General features: G+C 40.2%; 1 protein-coding gene across 1 annotated transcript; it reads left to right on the forward strand.

The window, feature by feature from the left end:
• Positions 1–2,312: 2,312 nt before the first annotated feature.
• LOC141147400 (taste receptor type 2 member 40-like) lies at positions 2,313–3,218 on the forward strand. Its single transcript, XM_073634633.1, has one exon. It carries the CDS (start codon positions 2,313–2,315, stop codon positions 3,216–3,218), a length of 906 nt encoding a protein of 301 aa, XP_073490734.1.
• Positions 3,219–14,489: the final 11,271 nt, after the last annotated feature.

Consider the following 14,489-nt stretch of genomic DNA (forward strand, 5'->3'; position numbering starts at 1 on the left):
TATTTATTCTTTATTCATTATTTTCTTCCAATACAAAATATTTTAAAAACAATACAGGTATTCCAGAGTGTTTATCCAATATAATTTCTATCCCCAGCATTGTTATATTTTTCAGCAAGCTTATCCAATCTCCCTCTCCCCTCCCACCCCCTTCCCCAATAGAGAAAAACACCTCACTAGTGACTGACTTGGGAAAGGAACTATTCCCGGTTCTCCTATAATCTTATTGCATATCGGTGCTTCACTAACTGGCTAGACATCTTATGCTGCGTACACATGAGCGGATTTGCCAACAGGCTAAACCCTGTCGGCATTTCCGACGGAAAGATTTAGAACATGTTCTATATCTGAGTCCATCAGAAATGCCGATAGAAAAAGTCCAATGGGGCATACACATGGTCGGAATGTCCAACCAAAGGCTCCCATCGGACTTTTTCTGTTGTGAAGTACGGCCGTGTGTACATGGCATTATTGTACGACGTGCTGGACCAATTCTAGTCTTCTTCATTCCCTCTTATAGCTTCTTTATAGTTAGTTCTTTCTCTGAGTGATTGCTACCTAACGCTTTTCTGCTAGGACTCATTTTTGTCCGTCTTCTCTGATCCCTTCTGGATAGGTGGTGACCCTTCTGAGAGAATCCATCCATGTCTCCTTTTGTTTAGACAGTTTGCATTCTTCTCTTCAATAGCATGGGTGATTACTTGGCTTGATTATATGCGAATGTTTACACATCTCCCATGTATCTCAACCATCTTCTTGTTTTGTTTAGGGGCTGCAACCCCGTTTCCTGGCTGTTGTCACCCGGAGTGTCTGTACTGAGTAAAACCAAATAAAATGTATTTAAAAAAAAATGTCATTTATATATAATGTCACCATGCTTTATTCCCAATATATAGTTTTAGTGTAGAGATATGAGGGACTATGTTCACTGAAAACTGGAAGATCGATATTCATAGTACTGAGTGTATATAATAGTCATAGTACTGAATGTATATAATAATCATAGTACTGAGTGTATATAATAGTCATAGTACTGAGTGTATATAATAATCATAGTACTGAGTGTATATAATAATCATAGTACTGAGTGTATATAATAGTCATAGTACTGAGTGTATATAATAATCATAGTACTGAGTGTATATAATAATCATAGTACTGAGTGTATATAATAGTCATAGTACTGAGTGTATATAATAGTCATAGTACTGAGTGTATATAATAGTCATAGTACTGAGTGTATATAATAATCATAGTACTGAGTGTATATAATAGTCATAGTACTGAGTGTATATAATAGTCATAGTACTGAGTGTATATAATAATCATAGTACTGAGTGTATATAATAATCATAGTACTGAGTGTATATAATAATCATAGTACTGAGTGTATATAATAATCATAGTACTGAGTGTATATAATAGTCATAGTACTGAGTGTATATAATAATCATAGTACTGAGTGTATATAATAATCATAGTACTGAGTGTATATAATAATCATAGTACTGAGTGTATATAGTAATCATAGTACTGAGTGTATATAATAGTCATAGTACTGAGTGTATATAATAATCATAGTACTGAGTGTATATAATAATCATAGTACTGAGTGTATATAATAATCATAGTACTGAGTGTATATAATAATCATAGTACTGAGTGTATATAATAGTCATAGTACTGAGTGTATATAATAGTCATAGTACTGAGTGTATATAATAGTCATAGTACTGAGTGTATATAATAGTCATAGTACTGAGTGTATATAATAATCATAGTACTGAGTGTATATAATAGTCATAGTACTGAGTGTATATAATAATCATAGTACTGAGTGTATATAATAGTCATAGTACTGAGTGTATATAATAGTCATAGTACTGAGTGTATATAATAGTACTAGTACTGAGTGTATATAATAATCATAGTACTGAGTGTATATAATAGTCATAGTACTGAGTGTATATAATAGTCATAGTACTGAGTGTATATAATAATCATAGTACTGAGTGTATATAATAGTCATAGTACTTAGTGTATATAATAGTCAATAAGAGACATAAAGCTGCCAGTTCTGAAGTGGTTAATTATTTCAGTATAATGGAAATGAGTCAGAGATTGTATTACACGGGTTGTTCCGTGCTTTAGATGTCGGCATTGAAATGAAATCCATCACATTTATGCAAAGTCAATCATGAGACGGATCTCTGAAGGCTTTTTCCATATTTCCAACTCTAAATATATCATTCTGTCTGCTATCACTGGACGTGTCCCGTCATCTCTGTGCGGAGATCACACCAAATCTCAACATGATGTCTCTGGAATTATCTGTTTTGATTTTTACAGTCTTGGGACTCGGCTTGGCAATCCCTTCTAACACTTGTATTGTGATGGGTAACCTGGACATCATCAGAAAGAAAGGGAAGTTGAGTCCCACCGATGTGATCTTTCTGGCTAAGGGAATTGTGAATATTCTCCTCCAGTGTGTGATGAGTATAGAGGGAATGCTCTATGTCTTGTCTCTGGAAACCCATTATATTAGACAAGTATTTGTATTTATGAACACATCCATTTACTTCCTAGTCTATTACAACTACTGGTTGACCGCCTGGCTCTCCATTCATTACTGTACCAGCATCACCAATCTCAGCTATGGGTTCTTCATCTGGTTAAAGAGAATTGTGTCCAATTTCCTGAGTCAACTTCTATTCCTGACAGCACTTGGGATGTTCATTGTGAGTGTCCCCGGCTTTTGGGCTGTCAATGAAGAAAGTCTTATCCAGTCTTCTGTGAACAATACAAACGTCTCTGTTATCACGTTAGATAAAGTGTTTTCATATCATGTGCCTGCAGACATCCTAGGCATCATTCTGCCAATCTGCCTTAGTCTTCTGTGCCTGGTCCTCACTTTCTCCTTTCTGCTCAGACATGTCTGGAGGGTGAAGAATAATGACTCTGGATCAACACGTCCAAATCTTCAGGCTCATGTCACTGCACTAAGGACAATCTTCTTCTTACTTCTCATTTACACATTCCTCTGCGTGTCTGAAGTGATTCATATTCTTCCAAGTTACTCACTGTCAATAGTTTTTTGGAATTTACAATTATTATCTCCATCGGTGGAGGCTGCCGTCATCTTCCAGGCCAGCAAAAAGCTAAGAAGGATCATTGTGAGAAGATTCTGGACCAGAAGCTGGAGGAACACAGAGACTTAAAATGTGGAGAATGCTTAGCTTGAGACTCTAAATATATACTATAAACTTTTAGTGTGATAGAGATCAATGTAAAATGTTTCCTAAGTCATAGCATTTTGTTTTGTATGGAGTGTGGAAGGGTTATATCTCCTGTCATATTTTAATAGCTGTCTGTGTTCCTTACTTGGGTTTTTCACCTTCTCAATTTGTCTCGGTTAGAGATGGGCTGCACACTGCCCTGTTCAGTTCACAGCAGAACTCCTGAACAGGGGAAAAGTTTGACCCCGAACCGCAAACTCCATTGAATTCTATGGGAGCTAAACATGAGAAATCAAAAGCCCCCATTTTGAAGGCTTATATGTAAGTAATTGGCCATAAAATGGAGTATGGGGGTCTGGTTACTGCCCTGGGGGACATGTATTAATGCACTAAAAAAAATAAAAAAAATGTTTTTAAAGGAGCAGTGATTTTAATGATGCTTAAAGTGAAACAACAAAAATTAAAAATTCCTTTAAATATCATGCCTGGGGGGTCTCCTTAGTGTGCCTGCAAAGTGGCGCATCTGAACCATGTATAGATAGAACCTGCTGCAGCAAAACTGGCATGTATAAAGAAATAAATGAGTCAAATCACATTTAATTTGTCTGGCAGTTGCAATTGTGGGCCGGCAATATTAAAAAAAAGGCGTAACACCCCAGTCCATACTAGGCCTTATGGGTCTGTTATGGAATTTAGGGGAACCCCCAAAGAAAAATTAATAAAGAAAGGGGCGTGGGGTCCCCCCAAAAACCATACCATACCCTTACCTTATGTGAAGTGTAAAAGCTGCCAGCACTAAGAGTCCAATACTAAACTCCAAACACCAAACAATAAAAAATAAGTGCAGCGCTAAAACTAAATGAATTAATAAAATGTGCTAAAGAATCATACAAAAGTGATTAATCCACCGCACAATGTATTGAGAAAAACACAACAGGTCTCCTATAAAAGATAGAGACAAATGTCACAACATATGTCATATGTGAAAAAAATTAATATAAAGCATAAAAAAATGTGATCCCAAAATTATACCAAAAAAAAGTCCATAAGTGAAGTAAGTGGATGATCAAAATAAATTCTGAAGAGATGTGACACAGGTGAATCCAGCATCCAAAGTGACTTGCACCCAAGTGAGGTATGAGGCTCCTTACCAGCTCAAGATGACCACCATAACAGTGGTCCCACCAGGCATTTGGGAAATTAACAGGTCACCCACAAACCTATGCCGATCTTTCCAGTATGTAGAACTCAAAAGACAAAAAATCAAGAAAAAGCTCCCATAGCGTAAAATTGCAAAACAGTAAAATTTTAATGAGCCAAAAGATTGCACTTACAAGAAACTTCCATCAAAAGAGCAACGTATGACCAAGCATCACGATCGCGGCGTTTCCACGAGCCTCCGCCTGCCTACTGTGTATGTCCCATCAATCACGGAGAAAAACGTAATGACGTCAGTGTCACTGGCTCCTCCCTACGCGTTTTGTCACTAAGGGACGTTGACTGGGGATTGGCCAAGTGACGCGGTCATTACGTTTATGGTTTAAATAGTCCCGCAGCGCCATATTGACTACTGGCAACTAGGACCAGATAGATGGAAACAAAACATACGCCACCATATTGACTTCTGGCAGCCAATGTAAGTTCCATAAGGGACATACAAGTAAGTAGGAACATAAGAATTCCCCCATCTAGTGGTGGCCAATGATATTGCCGGTGACAATTATTTGAAATGTTTACAAAACATCAGGGGCCCAGGGAAGATCCCAGGGATTTTGTCAATTCCCATAGGGGGAGGCCAAACAGGGGTACCCCCGGTGATAGGGGTATTCCCCTACGGAATAGGTTTGCCCCACTCTATCGGGAAGAAAATTATGGCTCAGCACCTGCCATTTTGAGACATCCTAATGATCGTTACTTGGAACAAGGGAATGAACAGCAGGAATCCCCTTATGACCCTGACCGGATGGAACAAAATCGTTTTTTTCCCATGGGCAACATCAGGCCAAAAAGGGGGTTCGAAGAAAGAGAGGCACTAGAGGGGGGAGGAGAGTCAGGTCCAAAGAAAAGAAGATACTAGATATTACTGGTGTCTTTAACCTAAGTTCAGCCCAACTCTCCCAAGGGGAATAAGCTGTCCTTAGTCGAGGACTTAAGTTTGCACCCCCCCGTGTACTAAACAAATTCGAGACTTTTATAGATGTCCATAAGTTCATCCGCAAAATGAACATTAAGAGACATTTTTTACTTAATCCGATTGGCAACCGGAGTCAGGTGGTTTCCACTAATGTATATCAAAATACTGGTGTGGATCCCACTAATACTATCTCTGATGCCAATCAAGAAGCTATTCTTACATCTAATGGCAGATTGGCAGAAGCTAGCATGGTCCAGATCAGACATACTAATCTGGCTAATGCTTCACTGTTCAACCCTCCCGGATTTGTAGCTCCCTCTGTCCAAGTCTTTAAAGAGATGGTGATTAAGGACCTAATTGCTCTCAAGATACCGAGATCTGGTAATAACTATGATCTCCAACGTAATATCAAACAAATCTGTGCACGCAATGATATTATTATACGCCCCGCTGACAAAGGGGGCGGGGTGGTCGTTCTGAACAAAACAGACTATCTAGATGAAATGAACAGACTTTTATCTGATAGTATAACTTATACCAAACTAAGGACGAACCCGACTTTTAAATATAAGAAAGCACTTTTATCATTGGTTGATTCTGGATTTCAGACGGGCATTTTGAGTAAGAAAGAAAAATTATACCTGGTGCCCTCAGCGCCAAGGGTACCAGTAATGTATTATCTACCCAAAATCCATAAAAACCTAATAAAGCCACCCGGTCGCCCTATTATTAGCGGCATAGATTCGGTTACATCAAGAATAGGCCGTTATGTCGATAATTTTTTGCAACCCCTTGTGGTTAAAACGCCAGCCTACCTAAGGGATACGACTCAAGTTATTAAACTTGTAGCTGAATGCGACTGGAGGGAGGGTTGCATTCTAGCTACTGCTGACGTTGCCTCCCTCTATACTATTATATCCCATGAACATGGCTTTGAAGCTGCTAAATTTTATTTGGAACAGGATCACTCCTTGCCTGCTATTCAGAGGGAATTTGTTTTAAATCTTTTAACCTTTGCTACCAGTCATAATTATTTTTGGTTTGGGGGGGATTTTTTCTTACAGACAGTCGGTGTGGCTATGGGGGCAAAGTTCGCGCCTAGCCTAGCGAACCTCTTCATGGCTCGTTGGGAGAGTGAGGAAATTGATGCTAATCCCCCTAAAGAGCTACGCCTCTGGAGAAGGTACATCGATGATGTCCTTCTCCTGTGGGAGGGCGATCTACCTTCTCTAGAGGCATTTTTCCATAAGCTCAATTCAAACGACAGGGGGATCTCCTTACAGTATGAGACTAGCCAGACTCAAATTCACTTCCTGGACCTGAATATATGTGTCCAGGATGGTAAATTGATTACAACCACTCACTTTAAGGAAACGGACCGTAATGCATATATTCCGCTTAACAGTTGTCATCATGCCTCTTGGCTTAGGGCAGTTCCTAAGGGGCAATTCCAGCAGATTAGACGTAACTGTACCAACTTATCGGATTATCAGCAACAGGCTCAGATCCTTAAAATGAGATTTCTTGACAAGGGATATGATGAGAGGGAGATTGATGAAACTATTATCAATGTTGGTAATATAAGTAGGGATATTATGCTTCAAGGACCCAGGAGAAATAATCAGGGAGATATTAATAAATTTGCTTGCTCTCTAGTGACAAGTTACTCTAACCAGCATTTCTCGGTTAGTAAAATTTTTAAGAGATATTGGAGCTTGTTGAAGAATGATAAAGTGTTGGGCCCGGTTCTCCCGGACCACCCTGTTGTTATTTTCAGAGGAGCACCCTCCTTAAGCCATAGGATAGCCCCCAATGTCGTAAATCCCCCTAAAACCATTTCCTTTTTTCAAAGTATGAAAGGCTTTTACCCCTGCAGGAAGTGTGAAATATGTCATATTAATTCCTTCCGAGGACGCAGGTGTGAATCTTTTCAATCTACTCAAACCAATAAATCATATAATATAGAGTCCTTTATTACATGCTCGACGGAGTGTGTAGTTTATATGATTCAGTGCCCATGCTCCAAACAGTATATAGGGCGTACCAAGAGAGCCCTGCAGGTACGCCTATCTGAGCATATAGGGAATATCAAACGTGGTTTTAGTAAACACAACCTTTCTAGACATTATGCGAAACACCATAATAAACAGCTTAAGGGGACCCTGTTTGTGGCTCTTGATAAGCTTCAGCCCCATTGGAGGGGTGTTAATAAAGTGAGAGCCATTTCCAGGTGTGAAACGAAATGGATTTTTTTTTGATGAAATCTTATGTACCCCTAGGCCTTAATGTTGACTGGGACATAAATTGTTTTATTAATAATTCTTAATTTTGTCTAATTTTTTTATCTGACATTTGTTTTTATTTTTATTTTTATTTTTATTTCTATATCTTAAATTTTTATGATCTTTTTAATGATTATTTAGTTTCTAGTGATTCTGTATCATTTTAGGAGTGTGATTACCAAATTGTGTTTATATAATGTTTAAATATATTTATGAGGTATGGCTATTTACTGTCCATGAGCTTTTTGCCTGCTGATGTGTATGGCCTATTGGATTATAATTGGTATAGTCTTTGCCCACTAGATGGCAAGAACCTTATTTTACTGTTCTCTTTCCCCTATCTTTCAAATAATTGTCACCGGCAATATCATTGGCCACCACTAGATGGGGGAATTCTTATGTTCCTACTTACTTGTATGTCCCTTATGGAACTTACATTGGCTGCCAGAAGTCAATATGGTGGCGTATGTTTTGTTTCCATCTATCTGGTCCTAGTTGCCAGTAGTCAATATGGCGCTGCGGGACTATTTAAACCATAAACGTAATGACCGCGTCACTTGGCCAATCCCCAGTCAACGTCCCTTAGTGACGAAACGCGTAGGGAGGAGCCAGTGACGCTGACGTCATTACGTTTTTCTCCGTGATTGATGGGACATACACAGTAGGCAGGCGGAGGCTCGTGGAAACGCCGCGATCGTGATGCTTGGTCATACGTTGCTCTTTTGATGGAAGTTTCTTGTAAGTGCAATCTTTTGGCTCATTAAAATTTTACTGTTTTGCAATTTTACGCTATGGGAGCTTTTTCTTGATTTTTTGTCTTTTGAGTTCTACATACTGGAAAGATCGGCATAGGTTTGTGGGTGACCTGTTAATTTCCCAAATGCCTGGTGGGACCACTGTTATGGTGGTCATCTTGAGCTGGTAAGGAGCCTCATACCTCACTTGGGTGCAAGTCACTTTGGATGCTGGATTCACCTGTGTCACATCTCTTCAGAATTTATTTTGATCATCCACTTACTTCACTTATGGACTTTTTTTTGGTATAATTTTGGGATCACATTTTTTTATGCTTTATATTAATTTTTTTCACATATGACATATGTTGTGACATTTGTCTCTATCTTTTATAGGAGACCTGTTGTGTTTTTCTCAATACATTGTGCGGTGGATTAATCACTTTTGTATGATTCTTTAGCACATTTTATTAATTCATTTAGTTTTAGCGCTGCACTTATTTTTTATTGTTTGGTGTTTGGAGTTTAGTATTGGACTCTTAGTGCTGGCAGCTTTTACACTTCACATATCATTTTACACTATTTTAGCACAGCGTTAACCCTTTCCTTGGGTTTTTTTGATCTTATACCCTTATCTGAGCACGCAGTCTGGAAGTTCAGGAAAGGGGGGGTGAGGGAGCTCTCCTCCCTCCCTGGACCATACCAGGCCACATGCCCTCAACGTGGGGGAGTGGGTGCTTTTGGGTGCCCCCACCCCAGAGCACCTTGTCCTCATTTTGATGGGGACAAGAGCCTCTTCCCCACAACCCTGGGGTGGGGGCACCCCAAAGCACCGTGTCCTCATTTTAATGGGGACAAGGGCTCCTTCCCCACAACCCTGGGCTGTGGTAGTGGGGGTCTATGGGCAGAGGGCTTATCGGAATCTGGAAGCCTCCTTTAACAAAGTGACCCCCCGTGAATGAGTATGGGGTACATTGTACTCCTACCCATTCACTAAAAAAAGTCTCAAAAAAGAAATAAAAATGCAACACAAGTTTTTATAAATCCTTTATTAAAAAAACAAAAAAAAATAATAAATAAAAAAACAATGTCCCCTGATGCAGATCCATACAAAAAAAGCTCTGCCCACCACGACAGCTGACTGCTAAAGGACTGCTCCGCTGGGTGACATTTCCTAAATAAGTAAGGGGTGGGGCTACCTGGTGATGTCACATAGTGGCCCTTCCCCCTTGTGACATCACCAACCGGTGCATCATCAGTGCACCAACCGATGAGTTATCAGCTTACAGCTGAATGTAAAAAAAGAATTGCCGGCAATGAAAAATTAAGACAAAAATGGCTTGGGGTCTCCCCCCAATCCATACCAGGCTCTTTGGGATTTTTAGGAGAACCCCCATGTCAAATAAAAAATGGTATAGCCCCCAAAATCCATAACAAACCCTTATCTGAGCATGCAGCTTGACAGGACAAGAAAGGAGGGGATGAGCAAGCGTGCCCCCCCTGAACTATACCAGACCACATACCAGACCACATGCCCTCAACATGGTGGGGGTGGTTTGAGGCAAGGGGGCTCTGGTACACCACAAAGCACCTTGACCCCATGTTGATGAGGACAAGAGCCTCTTTCCCGTAACCCAGGATGGTGTTTGGGGAGGTCTGCGGGCAGGGGGCTTATCGGAATCTGAAAGCCTCCTTTAAAAGGGGACCCCTGATTCTGACTCCCCCATCAATGTACATGAGTATGGGGTACTCATTTACCAAAAAAAAAAGTGTAGTGTAAAAAAAAGACAATAGGCAGTTTTTGACAAGTTCTTTATATGAAAAACAAAAATTTTGAAAAGCGCCCCCTAGTGTTCCCACTCCACATATTCCTCATATCCTTTCAGTGCAGAATGCTTTCCTATTTCTCCACTACTCCCCTTCCCAACAACATCCAAAAAAAACACTAACATAGGAATTTTTAAACATACATCCCTCTCTTCAATATATTGACAAAACCAAACCCATTCCTCATGTGTGTGTCCCCTCGCCACCCCCCCCCCCAGTCAATCAGTCCGTATCTCCATCCAATGGGAGAAAGGAGAGATAAGGAAGAGAATAAACAATTTATCTTCAGTTTCTCATTATTCTCCAACCACTTTGCTGCTCTGGTCGTGATATCAAAAATTTGTGTTCCTCCCAGTGCTACTGCTCGTAGCCATGCTGGATAAAGCAGTGCATATGTTATTCTGAATTTTTGTAAAGAACGTTTTATCTTAATGAAACCTGCTCTGCGCTTCTGCAGGTCAGGCGAAAAGTCTGAGAAGAACGAGACTTCAGTTCCCTTATAGAAAATATTCCCCTCCTCCCTTGCCTTCTGTAGGAGTATCACTTTGTCTTTATAATTAAGGAATCAATATAAAGGGACTCTGCTCTCTCAATTGAGAACAGCAGCTAGAATGACTCTTTTCCAAATACTTCTATAAACCATTTTTCTAAAAATTCTACAGGGTCAGAGCCCTCACTCCTTTCTGGCAGCCCCACCAATCTCACATTATCTCTTCGGAGCCTATTCTCTATATCATCCATTTTTGAAGCGTATATGTTCATCTTATCTTTCATATTTTTAACATCATGTTTTAATGGGTACGTATCATCTTCTATTTGACTTATCCTTCCTTCCAAAACTGTTGTTCTTTCTTCTTCGTTTTTTGAAGATCTTGTTTAACCAACATCAAATCCACCTTTACCCCCTTCATTTGGTGGCATAAGTCCTTTAATGAAAATTTACATGCGTTTACAGCCTGGAGTACATCCTTCAGTGAAGGCTCTTTCTCAGGGATAGGACTAGAGTCAGAGAGTATCTCTTCATGTGGCTCTGTCGGGCCTGTACTCTTACTGCTCACTGTTTTTGTTGTTAAGGCAACTGATGCTAGGGCTGATGAATGGTCCTGACTTTTTCTGTCCACTGGTACCCCCTGTTGTATTTTAACCTGTTGGACCCTTTGTATGGGTGTCTGCACCGGGGTGTGGACAAACCTTTCTAATTTTGCTGCAGCCGTTACAGCGGCGGTCACCTGCTGGGAGTTTTTTTTTCCTTTGAGGAACGCAATTGTTGTGTCCCCACATTCTCCGGCTGCGTTTGCTCTTCTCCTCTTCTTCTCGTTGTTGCCATATCTGTTTTTATAAGCCGCAGTTCTACCAGAGCCCAATGCCTAGGCTCATACCCAAATAGTTAATTTATCAGAATACAGTACGTGGGCTTATTCACAGTTCAGATAGCTCATCTATTAGATGGCAGTGCATGGACCCATTCCCAACTCAGGTGATTCATTTAGTAAAGCACAGTGCATGGGCTTATTCACAGCTCAGACAGTTAATCCATCAATACGCAGTGCATGGACTTATTCACAGTTCAGATAATTCATTTATGAGAACGCATTGCATGGACTTATTTACAGTTCAGATAGTTTGTTTCTCAGAGCCCAATGCATACACTTATTCGCAGTTCAGATGGTTCAATTATGAAAGCACAGCATATAAGCCTATTCACATTTCAAATAGCTCCTTTCCAGTTCATCCAGCATCCAGCAAGGTGATTTATTCATATAAAAAAGCCACTCACCATCTGGATCAGTAGCAGCCCTCCAAGGAGGGGGGGCATCCCTCATACCCCTCAGGTCCCTGTCACAGATCCCGGCTCAGCTTAAGTGCCCACACTCACTCAGTGCTTCTCACGGTATAGCTGGATATTTTCCTCCTTCCACTCACTGGTTTTTCGTGGGATCTTGAGGCTTACATGCTCTCAGCTGTTTGGCGTTTTTCAGGTTTGTCCAAAGCTGTGCACCGCCTCCTCTCCCACCTCCGAACGGAGGCTCAGTCTATCAATCAGCCATCCAGAACAATCCCAGCGCTCCTCACATACTGGTCCTGGTACAAAAAAGACAGCAGCTCCAGCCGCTTAGTGTCTCCATACATCGCTGTGCCACTTCGCTTTAGGGGGAAAGGTCGGAGAGAGCACACACATGTCCCCATGTTCTCACTCCATACTCTCCCTCCTCTCACATCTGGTCACGCCTCTCAGCTTGTCTCTCAGCTCTTCATCCTGGACCCTGGCAACCCTCAGACCCTCAATGATGTCACAAACAAGTTCACCTTTCCTCACGTCATCTCTTTCTCTTTTGGCAATGCATTAGCAATGCAAAATCTCGCTGTCATGATAAAACAAAGAGTTTCCAGCTCTTCTGCCTCTTCAACCGCCTCTTCCACACTCAAAATGACTCCATATCAGGCATTTACTGACCTCCTTATCTGCAATAGGGAATAATTAACAAGTTGATTGAAAACTACGCTCTCTATAAAGTGCAAGTGCAAAAAAAAGGTAATCTTTTAACACAAAAAAATATTTAAAAATGCTGAAAAATTACTACAACCATGTATAGCTTACAACTAAAGTCCACATCATATGATGTGGAGGTGCCCAAAACTATTCAGGTACCGGACAGAGATATTGGCGGATATTAATCGTACCTTTGGGCTTAAGATAGACCCGAATGGTGCTATATGTCTGTTGGGGAAAATAGAGGAAAATACGATGCCCAAAAATAGTAAAATTGCAGTAATAAGATGTTTATTCCAAGCTCGAAAGATAATAGCTCAGAACTGGCAATCAGTGAGACCCCTGACATCAGAAGCATGGACTAAAGTGATGGATGCCACAGTATGGAGGGAAAAAGTGGTATTTGTTAGACGGAGGAACCTGGACAAATTCTTAATGATGTGGAAGCCCTGGTTAGATAAAATGAGATGTCCCCCTTAAAGGGAATAATTAGGGAGAGGAGATCATATTCAAAGACTTGGAGGATATTATCGGAAAAATAAGGGGGGAGCAGAGAGGACGAAGGGAAGTGGCAAATGAGAGTGAGAAGAAAGAAATAAGAATACATAATATATCGGTTACTTAAATAGACACGGTGTATGGAAGGGGCAGTTTGCACTTTATTAAAAGGGAGATTAGGAGGGAGGAGAGGGGAGGGAGGGGTTATAAAAGCATAGAGGGGTTACAAAAGTTTAGAGAACCACGGAGGAAGGGGAGCTGAGGCATTGGTAGTAGTTGTGTGTCTTCTAAGTGTTCCTTTTTTCCCTCGTTAAAGGAAGTAAATATGAACTGGGTATAATAATGTATTGAAGGTTATTTAAGTATGAATTTATACACGACATTGTAAAGATGTTATAATAGTATGTATACGGTTCGAGGTGCCTCTCGATCAGTGGTATATGTTTTTGTAAAAATCATAAAAATAAAGGAGTTAAAAAGTCCAGTCGTGAAACCCGGGCTGGTTAAGAGGGATACCCAAGGGCCAACTAATGAGGATTAGGTGTAATCGTGATACTACATCAGATTAAATGCTTCAGTCTAATTTAGTGGTTGATAAATTTAAAGAGGAAGGGTATCGGGAACATGATCTTAGGGCTACTCAATCACTCATTTTGCAAATGGACAGAGATACACTCTTGGGAAAAAAAAAATAAATAAAAAGACATGTGAGTTGGATTATGTACCTTTCTTGACTAATTACAACAGGGACTATAAAAGTGTAGAAAGTCTTCTTGAAACATTGTCCATTTTTGTAGAGAGACAAAACATTGTCCAAACTATTACCTGAACGCCCTAAATTCATTTACCGGTGTGCACCTAATCTGAGAAAACTATCCCCTAATTTACTCAACCCCCCTAAGAAAATGGGCACTTTTTTTGGATCTAAAGGGATTCTTTTACTGCAAGAAGTGTAAGGCCTGTAAACTGACTAGGAACAATGCGAGAAAAGTGGAAACTTTTACATCATTTAGTACAGGTAAAGAGTATAAGATCGATACATTTATTACATGTAAATCCACCCATGTAACATACCTCATTACTTGCCCGTGTGGGTTAAAGTACGCGGGACGTACCAAAAGAAACCTTTGTACAAACATCTCGCCTACATAAAAAAAATGGGTTTTTAAAACACAGCCTCTCTAACCATTTCAGAATTTATCACCATCAGGACCCCAGCCTGGCCCAATTTTTTGTTATAGACAGACAAGATGTTGATTGGAGGGGAGGGAATATGGTCCAGAGAAT

The sequence above is a fragment of the Aquarana catesbeiana genome, linkage group LG06, assembly GCF_042186555.1.
Source record: "Aquarana catesbeiana isolate 2022-GZ linkage group LG06, ASM4218655v1, whole genome shotgun sequence".
In the NCBI taxonomy this organism is placed as follows: domain Eukaryota; kingdom Metazoa; phylum Chordata; class Amphibia; order Anura; family Ranidae; genus Aquarana; species Aquarana catesbeiana.